Source organism: Tyto alba, unplaced genomic scaffold (assembly GCF_018691265.1).
Source record: "Tyto alba isolate M040663 unplaced genomic scaffold, T.alba_DEE_v4.0 Super-Scaffold_45, whole genome shotgun sequence".
NCBI classification, from domain to species: domain Eukaryota; kingdom Metazoa; phylum Chordata; class Aves; order Strigiformes; family Tytonidae; genus Tyto; species Tyto alba.
Genome location: NW_024881321.1, coordinates 35,578,281 through 35,595,356, shown reverse-complemented (window position 1 = coordinate 35,595,356; position 17,076 = coordinate 35,578,281). Strand labels below are relative to the sequence as shown.

The window sequence follows — 17,076 nt, the reverse complement described above, 5'->3', positions numbered from 1 at the left end:
TACTCAGTACTGCTCCTAGAGTTTCCCAACCCTCTTAGCTACAAAGAACGCATGCAGTGACCCAGGAACTCACACTGAGACATCATAACCAGAGCGAAGAACTGCTAGTTTAAAAACAAAACAAAAAAAGCCCAAAGATGCTCACGTTTCCAATTCTGCAAGTTGTTGTGTGGGGCCTCCTCCATCTTCTTATGGATGATTCTGGCATAAGTTTCTAAAACTAAAGGGTTGGTTGTTCTTACACTCTGTTGCCTTTCTCTGTCCTGCCCAAATCATAGTTGTTTAGTACATAGGTAGACAATTCCTAAATGAATAATAAATCTAATTATTACTAAGTATAATTAAAACATTTTTCTTTCAAAAGCGTGTCCTTTCGAGCTACTTACTGCAGAGTAGTAGCTTTATTTTCTGCTTTCAAGTTTATGCACAGTACATGTGTAGTGAGGAAGAATGACTTGAGAAAAACCTCTATACACTGAATCATAGAATAGTTTGGATTGGAAGGGACCTTTAAAGATCATCTACTCCAACCTCCCTGCAATAAGCAGGGATATCTTCAACTAGATCAGGTTGCTCAAAGCCCCATCCTGCCTGACCTTGAATGATTCCAGTGATGGAGCATCTACTACCTTCCTGGGCAACCTGTTCCAGTGTTTTTCCACCCTCGTGGTAAAAAATTTCTTCCTTATACTTTGTTCACATCTACCCTCTCTTAGTTTAAAACCACTACCCCTTGTCCTATAGCTACATGTCCTACTAAGGGTTGTCATCTTTTGGATTTGCTAGGGGTTTGCAGTTTAACACCTGCCAATCTGTCAGATTTAAATGCACCATCTCTGTGGTATTTGAAACTGTATACTATTAAAAACCTTCTATCTGTTAACAAAATTCCAAGGCCAGTGTCTTGTCTTCCCTTGGGACTGAGAAGAGGCAAACAGTCTACAACCTCAATCTTGTTTGTGACCAAAGTGATCTCCCAACACATCTGTGAGAAGTCCACCGCTGGCTTTGCTGCATCTGTTGACACTGAACCTGCAGCACGCACGAGTTACAGGGTCAGGCATTTGGGAGGTGCTTGGGAGATGTGCACCTAGAAGGTATAGAACAGGAAAAATATTTGTAAATTTAACATCTAACACTTCTTGAGATATAAATATTCGCAACTGAGTCGCACCAGCATTTGATTTCCATGAGATGTTAAGGAATTCTTACAGTCTTTCCAAAAGCTCCAACTTGGGTGTTTTCACTGAAGGAGATGACACAGGAACCGGTCTTGCGTGCACCAGTCTTGCGTGCTGCACTTTTGCCCTTAGGGCTACACTTGTCTGGCATGATGTTTGTGGCTTTTTAGTGTTGCTGGCTATTGTTCCTTGAGAAATGTCTGGGTTGTCACTCCGCCAGCCTGTAAGAGATCATGGGGTTGCACAGCAGAACCCAGGAGGCTGCGTAATACATGAGAGCTACTGATAAGAGATCAGGAGCAGAAATGGATTGCTCAATGTGCATGCTTGCCCCATTTCTTTACTACTTTCTGAAGTCAGATTCTGCCTTCAAGTGAAACTTGAAGGTTTCTGGAATTTCATATAGGATTATTTTTTATTTTATTTTATTTATTTTTTAAAAAATAATTTTAAGAGTAGTTTAAACGGCTGTAGATGAGCTCTATTTTTATAACCCAGTGTTGATGCTCTATCTGCTGCAGCAGTGCCTATGCATGTCTGCAGGCAAGTCTGCATATCTGCGAGTATTGTTAGAGAGCACAGTTCAACCATCAACGCTGAAACTGCACAGATTTATTTTCATTCTGTTTAGTGGTGCTGTGGGTTTTGTTTTGTTTTAAACAGCATACAGGAGCAATATGGCCTGCTCTTGTGCTCATTAAGTGTCCTAACATGAATTCATTCATTTCCCTGCTGCTTCTGTAGGTGCATTCGGATATCCCAGAACTGGTAAAGGCATTTTTTTTCATTCCACCCTAATTTTACTGGAACAATTCAGCTTGGCTTACTGACAGGGAGCAGCAGTGAAGCTGCAGGGTAGGGACTGGCATCACAGGAACTGCACGGATGCCCACGTGTTCTAACTCTTGTTGTCTTAATAGCCTAGCAGCCGATGTACTTTTAGCGTAGCAGCTGTAGGCTGGGCTGCTAGTCAAGCTGGGCCAGCGCTAGGTCCGGCATTAACATCAGCTGGGCCGTGTACCTGTTCCATCCCAGCTCTTCTGCATCCCACCGGCTGCAGCAAGTGTTTCCCTCCATCACGGCGGGGCGGTTCTTCCCCCATTACTAGCCCCAGTGCGCAGCCTGGAGCAGGGCCAGGTGGGACCCCTCCCCGTCAGGACTAGCGACGGTGGGTGAAAACTGGGTGACCCAGGTGCTCTGCCTCCCCTGCCCGGGAGGGGAACCTCATTTTCCAAGTATTTATTTTACCCCCTCTCTCTCCCCATTGTGTTTGTCCAGATCATGTGAAGTGTTTGAACAGTGAAATAAGAGAGATGTTATTTTGGCCACGCTGGGTGAGTGTGAGCTATGGGCCTGCTCCCGAGGGCCGGGCCGGGCTATGACCCGAGGAGGAGGAGGGAGGGGTGGCAGGGTGAGCGGGTGAGGATCTGTGCCGAGCTGCTTAGGAAGGTCCCATCCTGCTTCTTGCCCCTTGCAGGCTCTGATGGTGCACGATCAAGGTTGCCGCTGGCCTGTGACAACCCCAACAAGGCTTTAGAGTCTCATGGGGGGCCACAAAAGGAGCCTGAACCCTCCATGTGCCCGCAGGGCAGGCAGAGCTGCCGAGCCAGCTGCTTCGGCTTAGTTAGAACCTTGTCCATGTTGTGGTGGGAAGCACCGCTGCTTGTTTTTATTTCTCTGCTCATGGGGCGCAGTGATGCTACTTGTTCCCCTCATCTATCGTGTCTCGCACCGCCGCGTGCCTGGTCCCTAACAGTGGGACATGGTGGCCATCCCTGGGGAGGCCGCTGGTCCCCGCATCCTTACGGGGGCTGCTGCTGACTGCACTGGGCCACCACCAGCACCTCTGCAGTGCCCCCCCAGCCTCTCTTCAGGCAGCAGTCTGATACCTTCTGTTGAGGGGTCATGTTTACTGCTTGCTGTTTGCTGATTTTCAATTTCTGGCAGATGTGGACAAGCCCAGTCACAAAGGGTGTGAACGAACTTGGCTGATCTGGTCGATACACTCTGAGGAAATAATTGGTGGCAACTGATGTTACTACTATGTTGACTTCAGTATATCTGTGCTGATATACTGATGCACTATTACCTACAGGAGGAGAATATAATGTTGCTTACCTTTTCCAGGCTCAGCAGTATGTTACACTTCAGTGTGTTTTCAAACAAGAAAGTATAGGAAGCAAACAGCATGCTTTGAAGCAAAAGATTTGACTTGGTCAAACCCAGGCAAAATACTTGTATTTTTTACATCCTAGGCTGGAGAACTATAGTACAGTAAAAAGAATGTTTTGTTTTGCTGTAGCTGAGTTTTTCCTGTATAAAAATGTTTTAACTTCTTGGAAGCGGGTTCTAGGGTCACAGAATTGTGGAATGGTTTGGATTGGAAGGGTCCTTAAAGACCATATAGTTCCAACCCCCCTGCCATGGACAGGGACATCTTTCACTAGATCAGGCTCCTCAAAGCCCCATCCAGCCTGGCCTTGAACACTTTCAGGGAGGAAGCATCTACAGTTTCTCTGGGCAACGTGTCCCAGTGTCTCACCACCCTCATCGTAACAGATGTTCTCCTTCTGTCCAATCTAAATCTACCCTCTTTCAGTTTAAAACCGTTGCCCCTCGTCCTGTCACTACAGGCCTTGGTAAAAGGTCTCTCTCCATCTTGCTTATAAGCCCCCCTTTATATATTGAAATGCTGCAAAAAGGTCTCCCTGGAGCCTTCTGCAGGCTGAAAACCTCCAACTCTCTCAGGCTTTCTTCATAGGAGAGTAGGTAAACTTGCAGCCAAGGGGCAGTTTGAGCAAGTCAGTTCCCCTCCATGCTGTGCTCCGGGACAGCTCACCAGGTGAAATCCTCTGGCTGCTGCAAGTATTCCACGTGTTTGCGCGCACGAGCTGCTTCGCCTTCTCAAACAGCGATTACGCAGGCTTTGGAGAAACACGGCTCTGAGTACACAGACCCTGAAGCACATGATGTACGCAAATAAAGTACAGAAGTTCAAGTGTGCTTGGCACCTTGTGGGGTTTTGTGGTTGGCTTGTTTTTTCCCTGCACCGTGCCTGTGCATTCAGCTCAATGCTGTGTTGATACACGCTGAACAAACTTGTTAAGAACAGCTTATGTGAGTCAAAGAAAATTAAGAGGCAAAGTGACAGCTGGAGGAAGACCTACCTGCTAAATTTTTACATGCAGAAAACATGAGCTGCAGATTATGAAACGTATTAGGTATGAAAATCCAAATAGTTTGCTGTTGACATAATCACTTTTTACAGATTTTTGTACAACCTTCACTTAAATTCTCTTAAAACACTGAATGTTCTGCATTGCCAGAGCTGCATGCTGTAAAAATCACAAGTGGTAACAGTGTGATCATCCCATGACCTGGAAGAAGTAAGCTACTGATTCTTGGATGTTTGTGACCATCGTGTGTAATTTAAAAGAACTGGCAAATGTGGAATAGATTTGGCTCATATTGACTGCCGTGTTTTCAATCTGAGGTATTTTACTTAGCTGAAAGTACTAGTGTGATTAGTTTGCTTGGCGGCTGCCTTTCAGAGCGACAGCATGGCTAGAGAGCTCATTTCAAGCTCAGGTAACCTCTCTGTTTACAGATACATGTAAGTATATGTACAACAAATCTAGATTAGACAGTATGCTTGGTAAGAACTTTATTTACACTAAATATTTTTTGTGAAGGTAACACTTGTCAAGTTTGGTTTAATGTTGGTTTCCTGAACATTGTAGAGCATGAACAATACATTGCTTTAATCTGCAGCATTACAGTTTATTGGCTTAAATTGTTCTAAGAACAGATGAAATACTTTTCAGTAGTTCAACTTAAACAAGCAGTTTTAGAAACACATCTTCCCTCTTGGATCTTTTTAATTGTCATGAAATAAACAAGTGTATTCCTGGTTGAAGAGTCTGAATTTCAGTGGAAGGAGCTCTCTGGCAGTACTTTTCTAATTCCTTAGGTGCAAACAAAGTAATTCAATAGAGCAGTCTATATGCATTGTATAGAAAAACACTGTTTACAAAATGTAAATCATCAACAAATAGAAGTGTAGAAAAAAACAAGTTTTATTTATGATACAGTGAGCATGGAATGTGATCACAAAAGCCAAGAAGCACCTGAAGCAGGAGTGTGGTGAACTGTTGAAAAATCAACTGTCTTTGCTATAAAAGTCTCTTTGATTTCAGTTTTAAACATTCAGGTATATAATCAGACTACGTGAACGGGAAATTTGCAGCAGATCCTTTCCCGCCCCCCCCCCATCCCTTGCAGTGCTGAGGCACAACTTTGGACTAAATTGCTTCTTTCTACAGAAGGAAAGAGCTAGCCACTCTGGCAATTTATCAAACCTGGCATGCAGTAACGTGGTTCTTTATGGGAAAAGACGGTGCCAAATAAATGCCTCGCTTCCTTCCCCTTTGGTTGTGCATGGATGGCTGTGTGCAAGCGGGGAGGGCGGCCATCCCATCGCTGGGTGCCCCCAGCTGCCAGGACAGCACGCCTTCAGACAGACAACCGGCAGGTCTGAAAGTTCCGTGTTTGAAGGTCGTGCAGCGTCGAGCAAGACACTCTCCGCCCAAACCTACCCTATGTGCAACGGCTGCTCCAACAGTACGTGGTTAAAATCGGTTTGTGATGAGTGGCTCGGTTTCAGAGGGGAAAAGCTGCAACGCAAAAACCACCCGGTGCTGCTGCTGTGTGGGCAGTGAGACACAGATGAATGTCCACCACACAGGGGAGCAAGAGACCTTAGTAATGATCCTTTGGCCTGGGGTATGTCTAAAAAAAAAAAATCATCAAGCTTGTAAAATAAAATGCCAATCTTCATCAAATGGCCTAATCAAAATAGGAAGAGTTGCATTTTGTGGTCACTATTTTTGGGAGGCTTTGGGCTTCTCTGCTATTGCCAGTGGTGAAGTGCTAAAGCATGGTGAGGCTTGAAAAAAAACAAATACAATAAAAAGGTGATTGTTTTGGGTGTGTTTGAAATGCCCAAGCATAAAATACTAAAAGGTAGGTTCAGTGCTGGGCACAAGCACTTTCCAGACTATATTTTCAGTATTTTGCAAGGGTTTATAGCACTCTGATCACCCTGTGTTAATTTAGGGAACTGCAGCTGTTAGTTTTTACTGTTGTGACAAATACGGTAAATAAAAAAGATACATATATTCTCTTAAAGTAAAAGTAGTGGGTATCTGACCAAGGTAACCATTTACTATTGAAGATTTTTGGTGTTTCAAAGCTGTGAGTATTTGTATCAGTTGGCAAATGACATAATGTTAGACAAGCAAAAAAAGTATATATACTGTATAGTACAAGAACACAGCACTAGATCTGTGTGTTAGACTTAATTTGTGTTACACTTAATTTGCTTTAACAGACATTTTAAAAAATTAACTTTCCATTCAGCTTTTGAGGTAATAAGTTAAAAAAGCACCAACATGATTTATTCAAATGTCTAACCGTCATAGAAGGTTCCGCTGTATAAGAGCTACATGATAAGCAGGTTCCTTATACTGTGAAAGACTTCTATAAATTTTTCATACAGACTTGACATCTGCTGATATGGCTTCGGATGAGTCCTGCCTTGAGTGTATCTGCCGAGGGCTTGCTTTGGAAGGGCTGGTCGATTGTAGTGAGCCAGAAGCTGTATTTATTTGCAAAATAGTGACAGGTTCCACGTGCGCCATTGCATTCGATGAAAGGAGTCGCTCTGAAATCTTCCAGGCAGCTCCCAGGAGAAACCAGGGACTGTCCTCCACCTTCATCACCAGCAGCAGTGTGCTAAATGAGACAAGGAGGGCAGCGTTCAGAGTACAACCTCAGGCAATGCTGTCAAAAACTTACACGTGGGAAAAGAGGAAAAACTACTAGAATTGCTCCTGATTCTGATCTCCAGGGCAGAGAGTCAGCTAATCCCGCAGCTATGGAAGGATTAAGGGTTTGGCTATGCTTTAGCGATACAAATGAGCCAGCTCATATGCTGATGCTGCTTTAAACTCTTCTGACTAGCATCTTTTCTATAGTTGAGATTTTCACTGTTGGAAGTCTGAGAATTGGAGAATCATTTAGGTGGGAAGGGCCCAGTGGAGGTCACTTCAGCCAGTCCCCTCCTCAAAGCTGGGCCGACTCCAAAGTTGCCCTCGGTTACTCCAGGGCACCGTCAAGTAGTTAATACCTCCAAGGATTCCACAAGGATTTCCACAACCTCTCTGGGCAACCGGTTCCTCTGATTACCCTCACTGAGAAGAACTTTCCACCATCTATCTATCTTGAATTTCCCTAATCATAAAGTCTGTCCTACGCTGCACTACACATGAGGAGCACTGTGGAAACAAAATTAGCTTGTATACAAATGATTAGTTCCCTCTATGGCATATTCTTTGCCAGTAAATTACACAAAAATCATGTACCTTCACACCACTCAGCTGTTACCTTTGACACATAGAGTGTTAATGAACTGAATGTTACTTTTCTTCTGTCAAAGGCATCGCCAACAAAACAGATGTTTCCTCTGTCCCTTTAAGAGCTGTACAGCTGCAATTTTTAAGCAAAGCTGTTTCATTTTTTGTTAAAAACGGGAGGAATTTGAATATAAAAGAAAGCAGCTGGAAAATAAAGTTGTTAAGTAGTTCTGTAAATGTAAGGGAAATCTGGGCACATCCAGTATGTTTGCCTGCCTATGTTTTAATAAACGCCATACTATAAGAGTGAAGCTGTAACTGGCTTGGTTCATGCTGCAAGAGGCCCACTGAGTTCATATAAATGAGTAACTGAAGTAGCCACCTTTTAACAGTTTAACAAAGGACTCTGATCTCTGGCTGGTGTTACATGTTGCTGCAGTTTAGATAGTTATTTAAAAAAAAAAAAAAAACAAAAACGGAATATCTCCCTCCCCTCAAAACCTCCCACCCAAGTCCCAAAGCCGCAGCCTACCAGCTCTCCTACAAATTTGCAAAATTTGCTAAGCTATGAAGTTCAGTAACAAAACCATTCTAGCATCCTTCTACAAGAATAAAGCTAATAAGAAGCAGCGTGAACTATTACAGCTTTGAGGCCTTTGCAGTTGGAGCTGGAAAGCAGTTAGTAAAGACTGCACGTGTTATTTAAGCCCTGGCTTGGGAGCAGACTTGCTTGACAACCTCAGGATGAGTGCTGGCATTCCTACGTTCCCTGTACAAGCTCCAACTCTATGCCTATAATATCTCTTCTTGTACTGGCCATGGCCTTTCATCCTTCTGCAACTCTTACGCCACTCTGCCTTTATAGGACGTAGGGTAGGTGAAGTGTCCTTGCTGCATGAAATCTTCCTGACTTCTGTTTGTGTTTGGGCAGGAGTCCATGGTGACTCCCTTCTTGACTGTACCTTACTCAGGGGTGACAAATTTAAGCCAAGGAAGTAAGACATTACGTACTCTGAGATAACCACCAGTGTGCTGTTCTTCTCTCATAGTTGCCCAAGAAGCAAAAATGTGTACACTAAACACTTCATTTGCTCTGAACGCTAGCTGGGAACATGTAAACTCCCCTCACTCTGTGTTCCTTGGTGCTGGCAGACTTTGTCCTGCAAAAAGTTCTTGCTAAGGTGACAACTTTGCTCTTAATGCTCAGTGTTTACACAGGGCTTTGCAAACATTTAATTAATCCTTGGAATTCTTGTGAAGTAGCTATGATATTGGTATCGGGGCTTTTTATAGAAGCAAAACAAAGGTCAAACATAGGGCTGGTCAAAAATTTGCCTTGACCTCTCAAAATGTGTGTTTTGTTTTTTTTTTTTTTTTTTTTTTAACTAAATGAAATATATCAGATTTCCTTTTACATTATTTTCTGAAAAAATTACATTTTTGGCTTTTGTCAAACAAATGGTTTGCAGGAAAGATTGACTATTGCTCATCTATGATGTTTTCTGCTACAGAAATCTTCTTCCCAACCCTGTTTACTTCAGCATTCAGTCCAGTCCTTAATGAATTAACAACATGGGCATACTGTTTCAGATTTTGACTCTCATGTACATTAAGCAAATCAGAAAAATGAGCATCTGTCAGATCATTAGCTAACGCATTCTAGCTGCTCTTTACCATGTTAAGCCCTCCAGTGCTTACATGATCCCTCTGTACAGTCTTGCCAGAAAAGTGGGTCAGGCCCTTTGGTAGGTCTTCCACTATACACCTAACGCTAAGCGTTTCTCTAACATCCTGTCTCATAATCATATGATTGCAAGATCTAAGAGATCCTATAAGCCATGGGACATAGAGCTCAGCTCTTGTTGCTATTAGAGATACAACACTGAAGTTTAATTCTAAAAACAACAAGAGGCTGCCTCTCTTTCCGGACTAGGTGAAAGACTTTGGCTTCTACATCTTTGACTAAACAGCAATGATTTTAAGTTTCCAAAAGAAGGGGGAAAGTTTTACGTTTTTCTTCCTCCAGATCGGCTTCTTAATAGTTATGTACATACGTAACTCCCAGTCTTTAGCTGTGAAAATGCTCTGTAGGCTACTGTCACACCTCAATGCAATTTTATTTGCTAATCCACAGCTCTCCCTGTGTTCTGCTCTAAAGCACTACTTTGTACATAAAGTAAGGACTCCAGATGCTATTTTGACAAGAGGCAATTTTCTCTGCAATTCACAGAAATTTTGTTTCTCCTCTTCTGCTTTCTAGAAACTAGATTTGTAGTTCCCTGGTTGCCCAGTATGATGCATGGTTTTGGTGTTGCTGGCTCTAAAACATGGCAGCCTTCCTAGTATTTAAGACTGAAACTTAAAACACAGCGCCACACAAAAAAATGTGACACTGGAGAACAAATACCATAAGGAAGGAATATCCGATCCACAAACTGCGCCAGCCTTCAGGGCAGTGAGGAATAGAAGCTTCTTGGCTATGGACAGCAATTGCCACAGCTGGGGCCTCACAAACCGAGCAGCGACTGATATACGGCCTGATGTCTCCTTCTGCCACAGGCATCATTGGGAGAGGTGCTGTAGTGGAGAGCCAGTAGGATTTATCATTTCGATTTGCGTAATAACAAATATCTCCAGGGTTACAGTAGAGGAATGGCATAGTACTAAAACGAGACAAACATGAGCCGGCCAGCCCTGTTAAAAAACAAGAAAACAAAAAGAAATGACGGCAATGAATCTTACAGAAGACAATGCATGTTTTCGGTTTCCTGCTCCTTCCCAAGCACATGCCAGTAAAACCCTGCAGACTCCAGAATGTTTCATTGGCTTTACAGGTCCCCTTGAACAACATCAGTGACATGCAGGAGCTCTCTCATGGGCACTCTACATAGCCATAGAGTTTTTATCTTCTCATTTTGGTGTTTCCTAAGCCTGGCTGCAGAAGTCCCAGCTTTCTCTAAGTTCTATTTATTTTTTTGTTTTTGTTCTTTTCAGCCAGAGAGATGAAATAGAGGCTGCTGCCAGCAATACTTGCACGTACCTAGATCCTGGTTGTGTGCTTTCTCCTGTCCTTCAAAATACAGTAGGCTGTATCCACTCCAGAGTTTGTTCATGCCAACTGGGCACATTGGCTCTTGATCGGACTGGCTGTGCTTCACCAGCAGGTAGCCCATGCTAACGCTGCGACCCGGCATGCCTGGCAGCCCAGGGCTACCGGGGCGGCCTGGCTGACCTTAGAAGAGAGAGGGGGGGAAAGAAATAATACAGCTTAGTTTGGGCTCCCAGAAATGATCTAATGCTACCTGATATTCCAGCTAAGTTGCTGATGAACAAAGCTTAATTGCACGGTGCCTCCTCTTATGGTAAACTACTGTTAAAAGAGCTGTTGTTCTACGATTATAGGAGTTGCTTTTGAAGTAGATTGGTGCTGGATCAGGCTCCCCGGTTTCTAACATCATGTATTTCACCATCAGAGCCAGGGAAAGTCACATATAATGTTCTGATTAATTTGAGCATACTTTGTACAATACAGATGAGCACATTTTTCCTTTAAAATGTTTTTTTAGTCCAAGATTATCCAATGGTTTTTGAATTGTTTGCATTTGCTTCATATGGTTAAAACTATGCTCTGCAAATACCTTTTTCTCTGTGCACTTAGCTAATTAAGATAGTAATTATTCTGCTCCTTGATTAGATAAGGACACAAGTATTTCTTTTACAAGTATGTTCCCTTAAACATCATCTGTTCAAATATCACCTACCCAACCATTAATTTCCATGAATGCAACTGTTAGTAAAACACTAGGCTGAAATACTTAAGTGAAAACCAATATAAAAATACACTCAGATCAAACCAAACTCACTCACGTGAGTAGACTGACATTTATATCTATCAAAACTTATTCTGAAAATATTGCCTTAAAATAACTCTGTTAAAAGTTAGTTAGTTGTCCCTTGTGAAGAAGCTGTGAAGACAGAAACTCTCACTCCCACCCCTCCTCCCCATCCAGTGATGTAGTAACTACAGAACAATTTATGGCAGTGAAGCAGGAAAGAGGGAAGAAGTGCTGTGTGACATCTCTTACCTTCAAATCCCACTGGACCCTGAAACCCTGTTGCTCCTTGTTCACCTCTGGAGCCGGGAGGAGCTGGAATGCCACCCCTGCCCTGGAGTCCTGGCTCTCCAGGTGAGCCTCTGAAACCTTGCACCAACAATGGTTATAAGCACAGTGACCGCAGATATCAACACGCCACACACTTTGTTAACATGTGCTCTACTTGTGCATGTTTGGTCCTATCTGTCAGGTTTACCAATTTACACTAAAGGCGAGATCCCTGCGGTTCTTGCTCAGGCAAAGAGCACTGACTTCACTGGAAAAGGTTGCTGGGATCAAGACTACATAAGCCCCAAAACCCAAATGTTTCACTCTTGCTGCCACCACGCACCTCTGATGAGGCTAGCAGCAAGAGCTGCACTGCGCTGGGGCCACGCACCACTAATGCTACGTTCCCTGGGCTGATAGCAGCCCACAAGGATGTGCACATTTCCACCAAAGATGTTCAGTCTCGATTTAAGTGAGATCCATATCTGATGTTGCTTTGGCAACGAGAGCGCTGCTGAAGTTTTCTCCTGTTTTGCTTATCTTCTGAATGCTAGGAGGAAGAGGAAAGCCAAGCTTTGAAAGACCAAAATTTGACTCTCCCTTCTGACCTACGGAATTTAAAGTAGAAGAGAGCCAAAGTGGTGCTCTGGTGGCCTCACTCTAAGGGGAACTGAGCTTTCACTCTGAGTGTGCGATTCTTACCTGGATCACCTGGTGGACCCTGAGGTCCCGTATCTCCTGGGCTTCCTTGAGGTCCTATATTTCCACGGGGACCTGGTGAACCTTGCTGAGCAACCAGCCTTGGAGGAAGAGGGGGCAGCCCAGGAGAGCCTGGAGGGCCTTGAAAACCTGTGATTAGAAGCAAGATGAGATGGTTTGATTTAAAAATCCCCATGTATTTTCCTTAATGTGCTTTCATCCACAGATACGTTGCTGTTACTTGGCTGCATACGTGAGAGAGGGACTGTGGTCTGCAACTTGTCACCTTGGGTATAGCAGCTGTATTTATTATACTGGGGGAACATGTGTGAGTATGAGGATTGTCTTCTCTTGGACAGCACACAGATAAGCAGAAGGAAATGAGTGGTGCTACTGCTCACTCATTTATGTCACAGGAAGCTGGGAAGTTCCCCCCCCAACAGCCAACAGCTTTCCAAGGTGTGGCACCATCTTCTTGTGGGCTTTGGGAGTCACATGATGGTATAGATGGAGTGAAGTATTTTAAAGATATTTCTAAATATTCAGTATGTCTACTCTGGAGGATTAGCTTAGATCAGGAATTCCTTTTTTTAACCCCAAAAGTGGCTCTTATTTTGGAGTTAGCACCTCATACAAAATAAATTCATAAAGGCAAAAAGTTGACTATTCATGCTAAATTCAGGCATCTGTCCACTGAGATTTGCCAGGGGTCACACAGAGTCATGCAGGTTGGAGAGGACTCCAGAGGTCATCTAGCCCAATGTCCTGCTCAAAGCAGGGCCAGTTAGACCAACCCTGTGGAGCTGCAGAATGAGTTGTTTAGAAAGGAGTGCATCTGACTGTACTTACTCACCAGTTAATCCTCTATCTCCCTTGGGTCCGATAGGTCCCAAATCACCTGGAAATCCTACTGTGCCCATAAAACCGATGACACCTTGTTCACCCTTACGACCTTTAATGCAAAATGACAGGTGGCATTACTGCATTTCAACACAGACCGAGTAAGTGCAAAAGTCATGTTACTAAAGCTGCTGTAGCACAGGAGGTTCCCCTGCCTGGGGCCAAGACCAGTGTTTCCCATCCTTACCTTTTGGTCCAGGGTATCCGGGAACACCAGGTCTCCCTGCTGAGCCAGGATCACCTCTACTTCCTTTCGGGCCAATTTGTCCACTCACACCTGTTTGTCCACTTTCTCCTTTGCTTCCTGGTGGAGCTGGTATTCCAGGCTGCCCCTGCAGTCCTGGATAGCCTGTTTAGAGCACATACAAGTTGTAATCTGTTTATACTTAAGACCTGGGCACAGGGTAAAATAACAATACTATCTAATTGTATCCCCTCAGGTTTTATTTCCTTAATTTAAGCGGGGGACTAATGCTTAGCTCCCCAATAGACTTAGTCAGCACTTCTGCTCTCAGGCTGGCATACCCTTCTGCTGCGGTGGCAGAGGAATCAACAGCATCAAGCTCCCACAAAACGGTGTCATCTGTGCAAGATTTCAGCACAAGTGGGCTGCCTGCTGAGATACAGCCTTCAATGATCTACTCCTTCCCCATCAAACGCCCCACTTCACTGGGTGCCTCTCTGCTTCACCCAAAATTCTCCAAGTAACCAGAGAGAAATCAGAGCGCAGCGAGTACCTGACTCAGTGCCAGGTGGTAAATAAGCCAAGGACTTACTGTTCCTTGTATCTAAGTGCTTCGGTTGAACATCTGGATATAAATAACTACTTCATGCTGTCTTGGGAATTATGGGAAGAGCGTCTTTTTCCAGAATTACATATTGCCTGAAGCTAAACCTGGCAGGTTTCTCTTCAGTTACCCCTGCTGCCTAAGAAGACATTTGGATCTTGTTTCGGAGGAGAGAGGGACTTACTAACTAGGGTTTTGAGAGGGGCATCTCTCATGCTGCCTGTTGAAGCTGGATCACGTGTGGATACGAATGCAAGATGCACGTGGCAAAGTAAGAGCGAGCAATGCCTGTCTCACCATTTTGGCTGGGAGATGCTCTTCCTGTTCCCACTCTCCTGACTGCTTCTAATTTTATTTCTTAATCCAGTGATTGCCTGGGGAGTGGGAATCAGTATGCAGAGTCAGGCCAACCAACATTCTCTGTCCCTTCGGAAACCTAGGCATTTTGTTGGTTTTCAGCTGGTTTGCCTATTGTAAGTTTTTGCCAAGTTTACATAAAAAATTGCCATCCATCATATAAAGATAATAGTGGGTCACCTGCAACTTCTGCTACAAGCTCTTCACAGTGGTGCTACATTTTGAAATGACTGTACAGTCCAATAAGCAACAGGTATATCAGCCTCTAAATACAGAGACACAGAGTGGCTCTTTCATATGTGTGAGAAAGGCAGGCTCATAGCATGGACTTTTAGAGAGAAGAGCGAATGCTTCCCAATGTAACTTAGTTTGCATGGTAATTTCACATAGGAAAATTTTGCAAATGATTAAGAAAATATTCCATAGGCTTGCAAGTCTGCCACAGACCTCAGATTTTAAAGTAGTAAATTAGCATAATGCATCTGATAGTTAAGAAAATTCTGGATGATTAAATCTGTTATGTGCATGAAAATCAGGACAACCTGGAGGAACTGCCTTTTGCTTTCAGGAGGTCTGTCCCTGTTATCTTATGTACCATTAGTTCTGTCCAGACATTATTTATGCTCTTTAGTGTTGGCGTTTCATAGGGATATTTTACTGAATCAATACAGAAATAACAATGACTGCTGTTGCTAACCCAGTACTGAATCTTCTATTGTTGTCTGAGGGCACAACCTTGTACTTAATCTTTTACTGTTGTCTGAGGGGAACAAGGCATGAATTACCTGGCACTCCATCTAGACCTGGGGAGCCTTTATCACCAGGATATCCTGATATATTTGAAATCCCTGGAGGCCCTGGAAATCCTTCCTGCCCAGGAATGCCAAAGGGTCCTTGGACTCCTGAAAAGAAGAGAAGAAATAATGAGTACTGCAAGGAAAATGCACAATTGCAATTATAAGGACTCACCTTAGACTAAGTATAAAGAATGGGATTTTCAAAATGGAAAACACCTGCAGTTTCTACTGATTTTTGCTTTATTTTTTCAGATGATGTTGTGGAGCTTTTTCTTAAAAGAACCAAATATTTGTTCTGTGCCAAAGCTCTCTGGATAGCTAATTACATCTCGCTGTGTGGAATGCTAACAATCTTGTGTCTGCCAGGTAAAATATTATTTCAAGATAGGAAGTACTCAAAATATCCTAGGCATATTGAATCAGACAAGAAAGCAGCTTTGTTCTTCTGTGTCCTGTGGAGTCAGGGGTCACAGACACTTAGGTCATTTTGGGGTCAGTTAAAACCAGAAGTTTGAATCCAAGAAGTTATCTATAAACGAAAAGTATTAAATGGTCAAAAATCTGGTCCAACAATGACAGATTATTCTTTTAAGTGGATTCAAGTTGTCAGGAAGCCACAAAACCCCTTTTGTTTATTAATTAAAAAAAAAAAATTAATTCTGACAAACAAACATGAATAAGTGAAACAGCTCTTTCTTCCAGGGCTTGATTATGTATCTGTGAATGGTGTGTGAGATGGCACAGCCATCTTTGTTAGTAACTTTGTTAATAACAACAAAGTGTAACACAAAACAGTAGGTATGAGCCATTGAACCAAGTAGACAAATGCAGTAAGGCTTTGTATCTATGCCAGTCCTTAATCCTCTTAGAGCCAAAATGTTGGAAAACTTTTTTTAAAAACCCTGTAGTTAGTTGATTCATCCATAACATCAGGTGGCTCCCTGATGGAAGAAGAACTGGTGGTGAACCATACTGAGGTAAGTGCAGCCTGCTACAATGTAGGTTTGAGCTGGAAGGCTGTACACTTTCATTGCACAGAGGTGATGGCACCAGTAAAGCTCTGTGCATGGGAACACAGGGAGGGAAGGGAAGGGAAGGGAAGGGAAGGGAAGGGAAGGGAAGGGAAGGGAAGGGAAGGGAAGGGAAGGGAAGGGAAGGGAAGGGAAGGGAAGGGAAGGGAAGGGAAGGGAAGGGAAGGGAAGGGAAGGGAAGGGAAGGGAAGGGAAGGGAAGGGAAGGGAAGGGAAGGGAAGGGAAGGGAAGGGAAGGGAAGGGAAGGGAAGGGAAGGGAAGGGAAGGGAAGGGAAGGGAAGGGAAGGGAAGGGAAGGGAAGGGAAGGGAAGGGAAGGGAAGGGAAGGGAAGGGAAGGGAAGGGAAGGGAAGGGAAGGGAAGGGAAGGGAAGGGAAGGGAAGGGAAGGGAAGGAAAGGAAAGGAAAGGAAAGGAAAGGAAAGGAAAGGAAAGGAAAGGAAAGGAAAGGAAAGGAAAGGAAAGGAAAGGAAAGGAAAGGAAAGGAAAGGAAAGGAAAGGAAAGGAAAGGAAAGGAAAGGAAAGGAAAGGAAAGGAAAGGAAAGGAAAGGAAAGGAAAGGAAAGGAAAGGAAAGGAAAGGAAAGGAAAGGAAAGGAAAGGAAAGGAAGAGAGAGAAAGAGAGAAAGAGAGGAAAGAGAGAAAGAAAAGAAAGAAAAGAAAGAAAAGAAAGAAAAGAGAGAAAAGAGAGAAAAGAGAGAAAAGAGAGAAAAGAGAGAAAAGAGAGAAAGAGAGAAAGAGAAAGAAAGAAAGAAAAGCCACAGCGTTTGTGTAACTGCAGCCTCATTAAAAGTATTTTGGGAGCTGATGGCT

The 17,076-nt window shown here is 43.5% G+C and overlaps 1 protein-coding gene across 2 annotated transcripts in view; it reads right to left on the bottom strand.

Annotated features, from left to right (window-relative positions):
* Nucleotides 1-4,830: 4,830 nt before the first annotated feature.
* Nucleotides 4,831-17,076, bottom strand: part of COL4A2 (collagen type IV alpha 2 chain) — a 148,833-nt gene continuing 136,587 nt past the window's right edge. For both annotated transcript variants that reach the window (XM_042806020.1, XM_032997068.2), the window contains 8 exons: nucleotides 15,227-15,343; nucleotides 13,484-13,645; nucleotides 13,250-13,348; nucleotides 12,400-12,546; nucleotides 11,680-11,796; nucleotides 10,635-10,826; nucleotides 10,002-10,288; nucleotides 4,831-6,974 (listed from right to left, as the gene is read on the bottom strand). In XM_042806020.1, coding sequence (XP_042661954.1) covers nucleotides 6,720-6,974; nucleotides 10,002-10,288; nucleotides 10,635-10,826; nucleotides 11,680-11,796; nucleotides 12,400-12,546; nucleotides 13,250-13,348; nucleotides 13,484-13,645; nucleotides 15,227-15,343 — 1,376 coding nt within the window. In that variant the 3' untranslated portion in view covers nucleotides 4,831-6,719. The remainder of the gene's footprint in view (nucleotides 6,975-10,001; nucleotides 10,289-10,634; nucleotides 10,827-11,679; nucleotides 11,797-12,399; nucleotides 12,547-13,249; nucleotides 13,349-13,483; nucleotides 13,646-15,226; nucleotides 15,344-17,076) is intronic.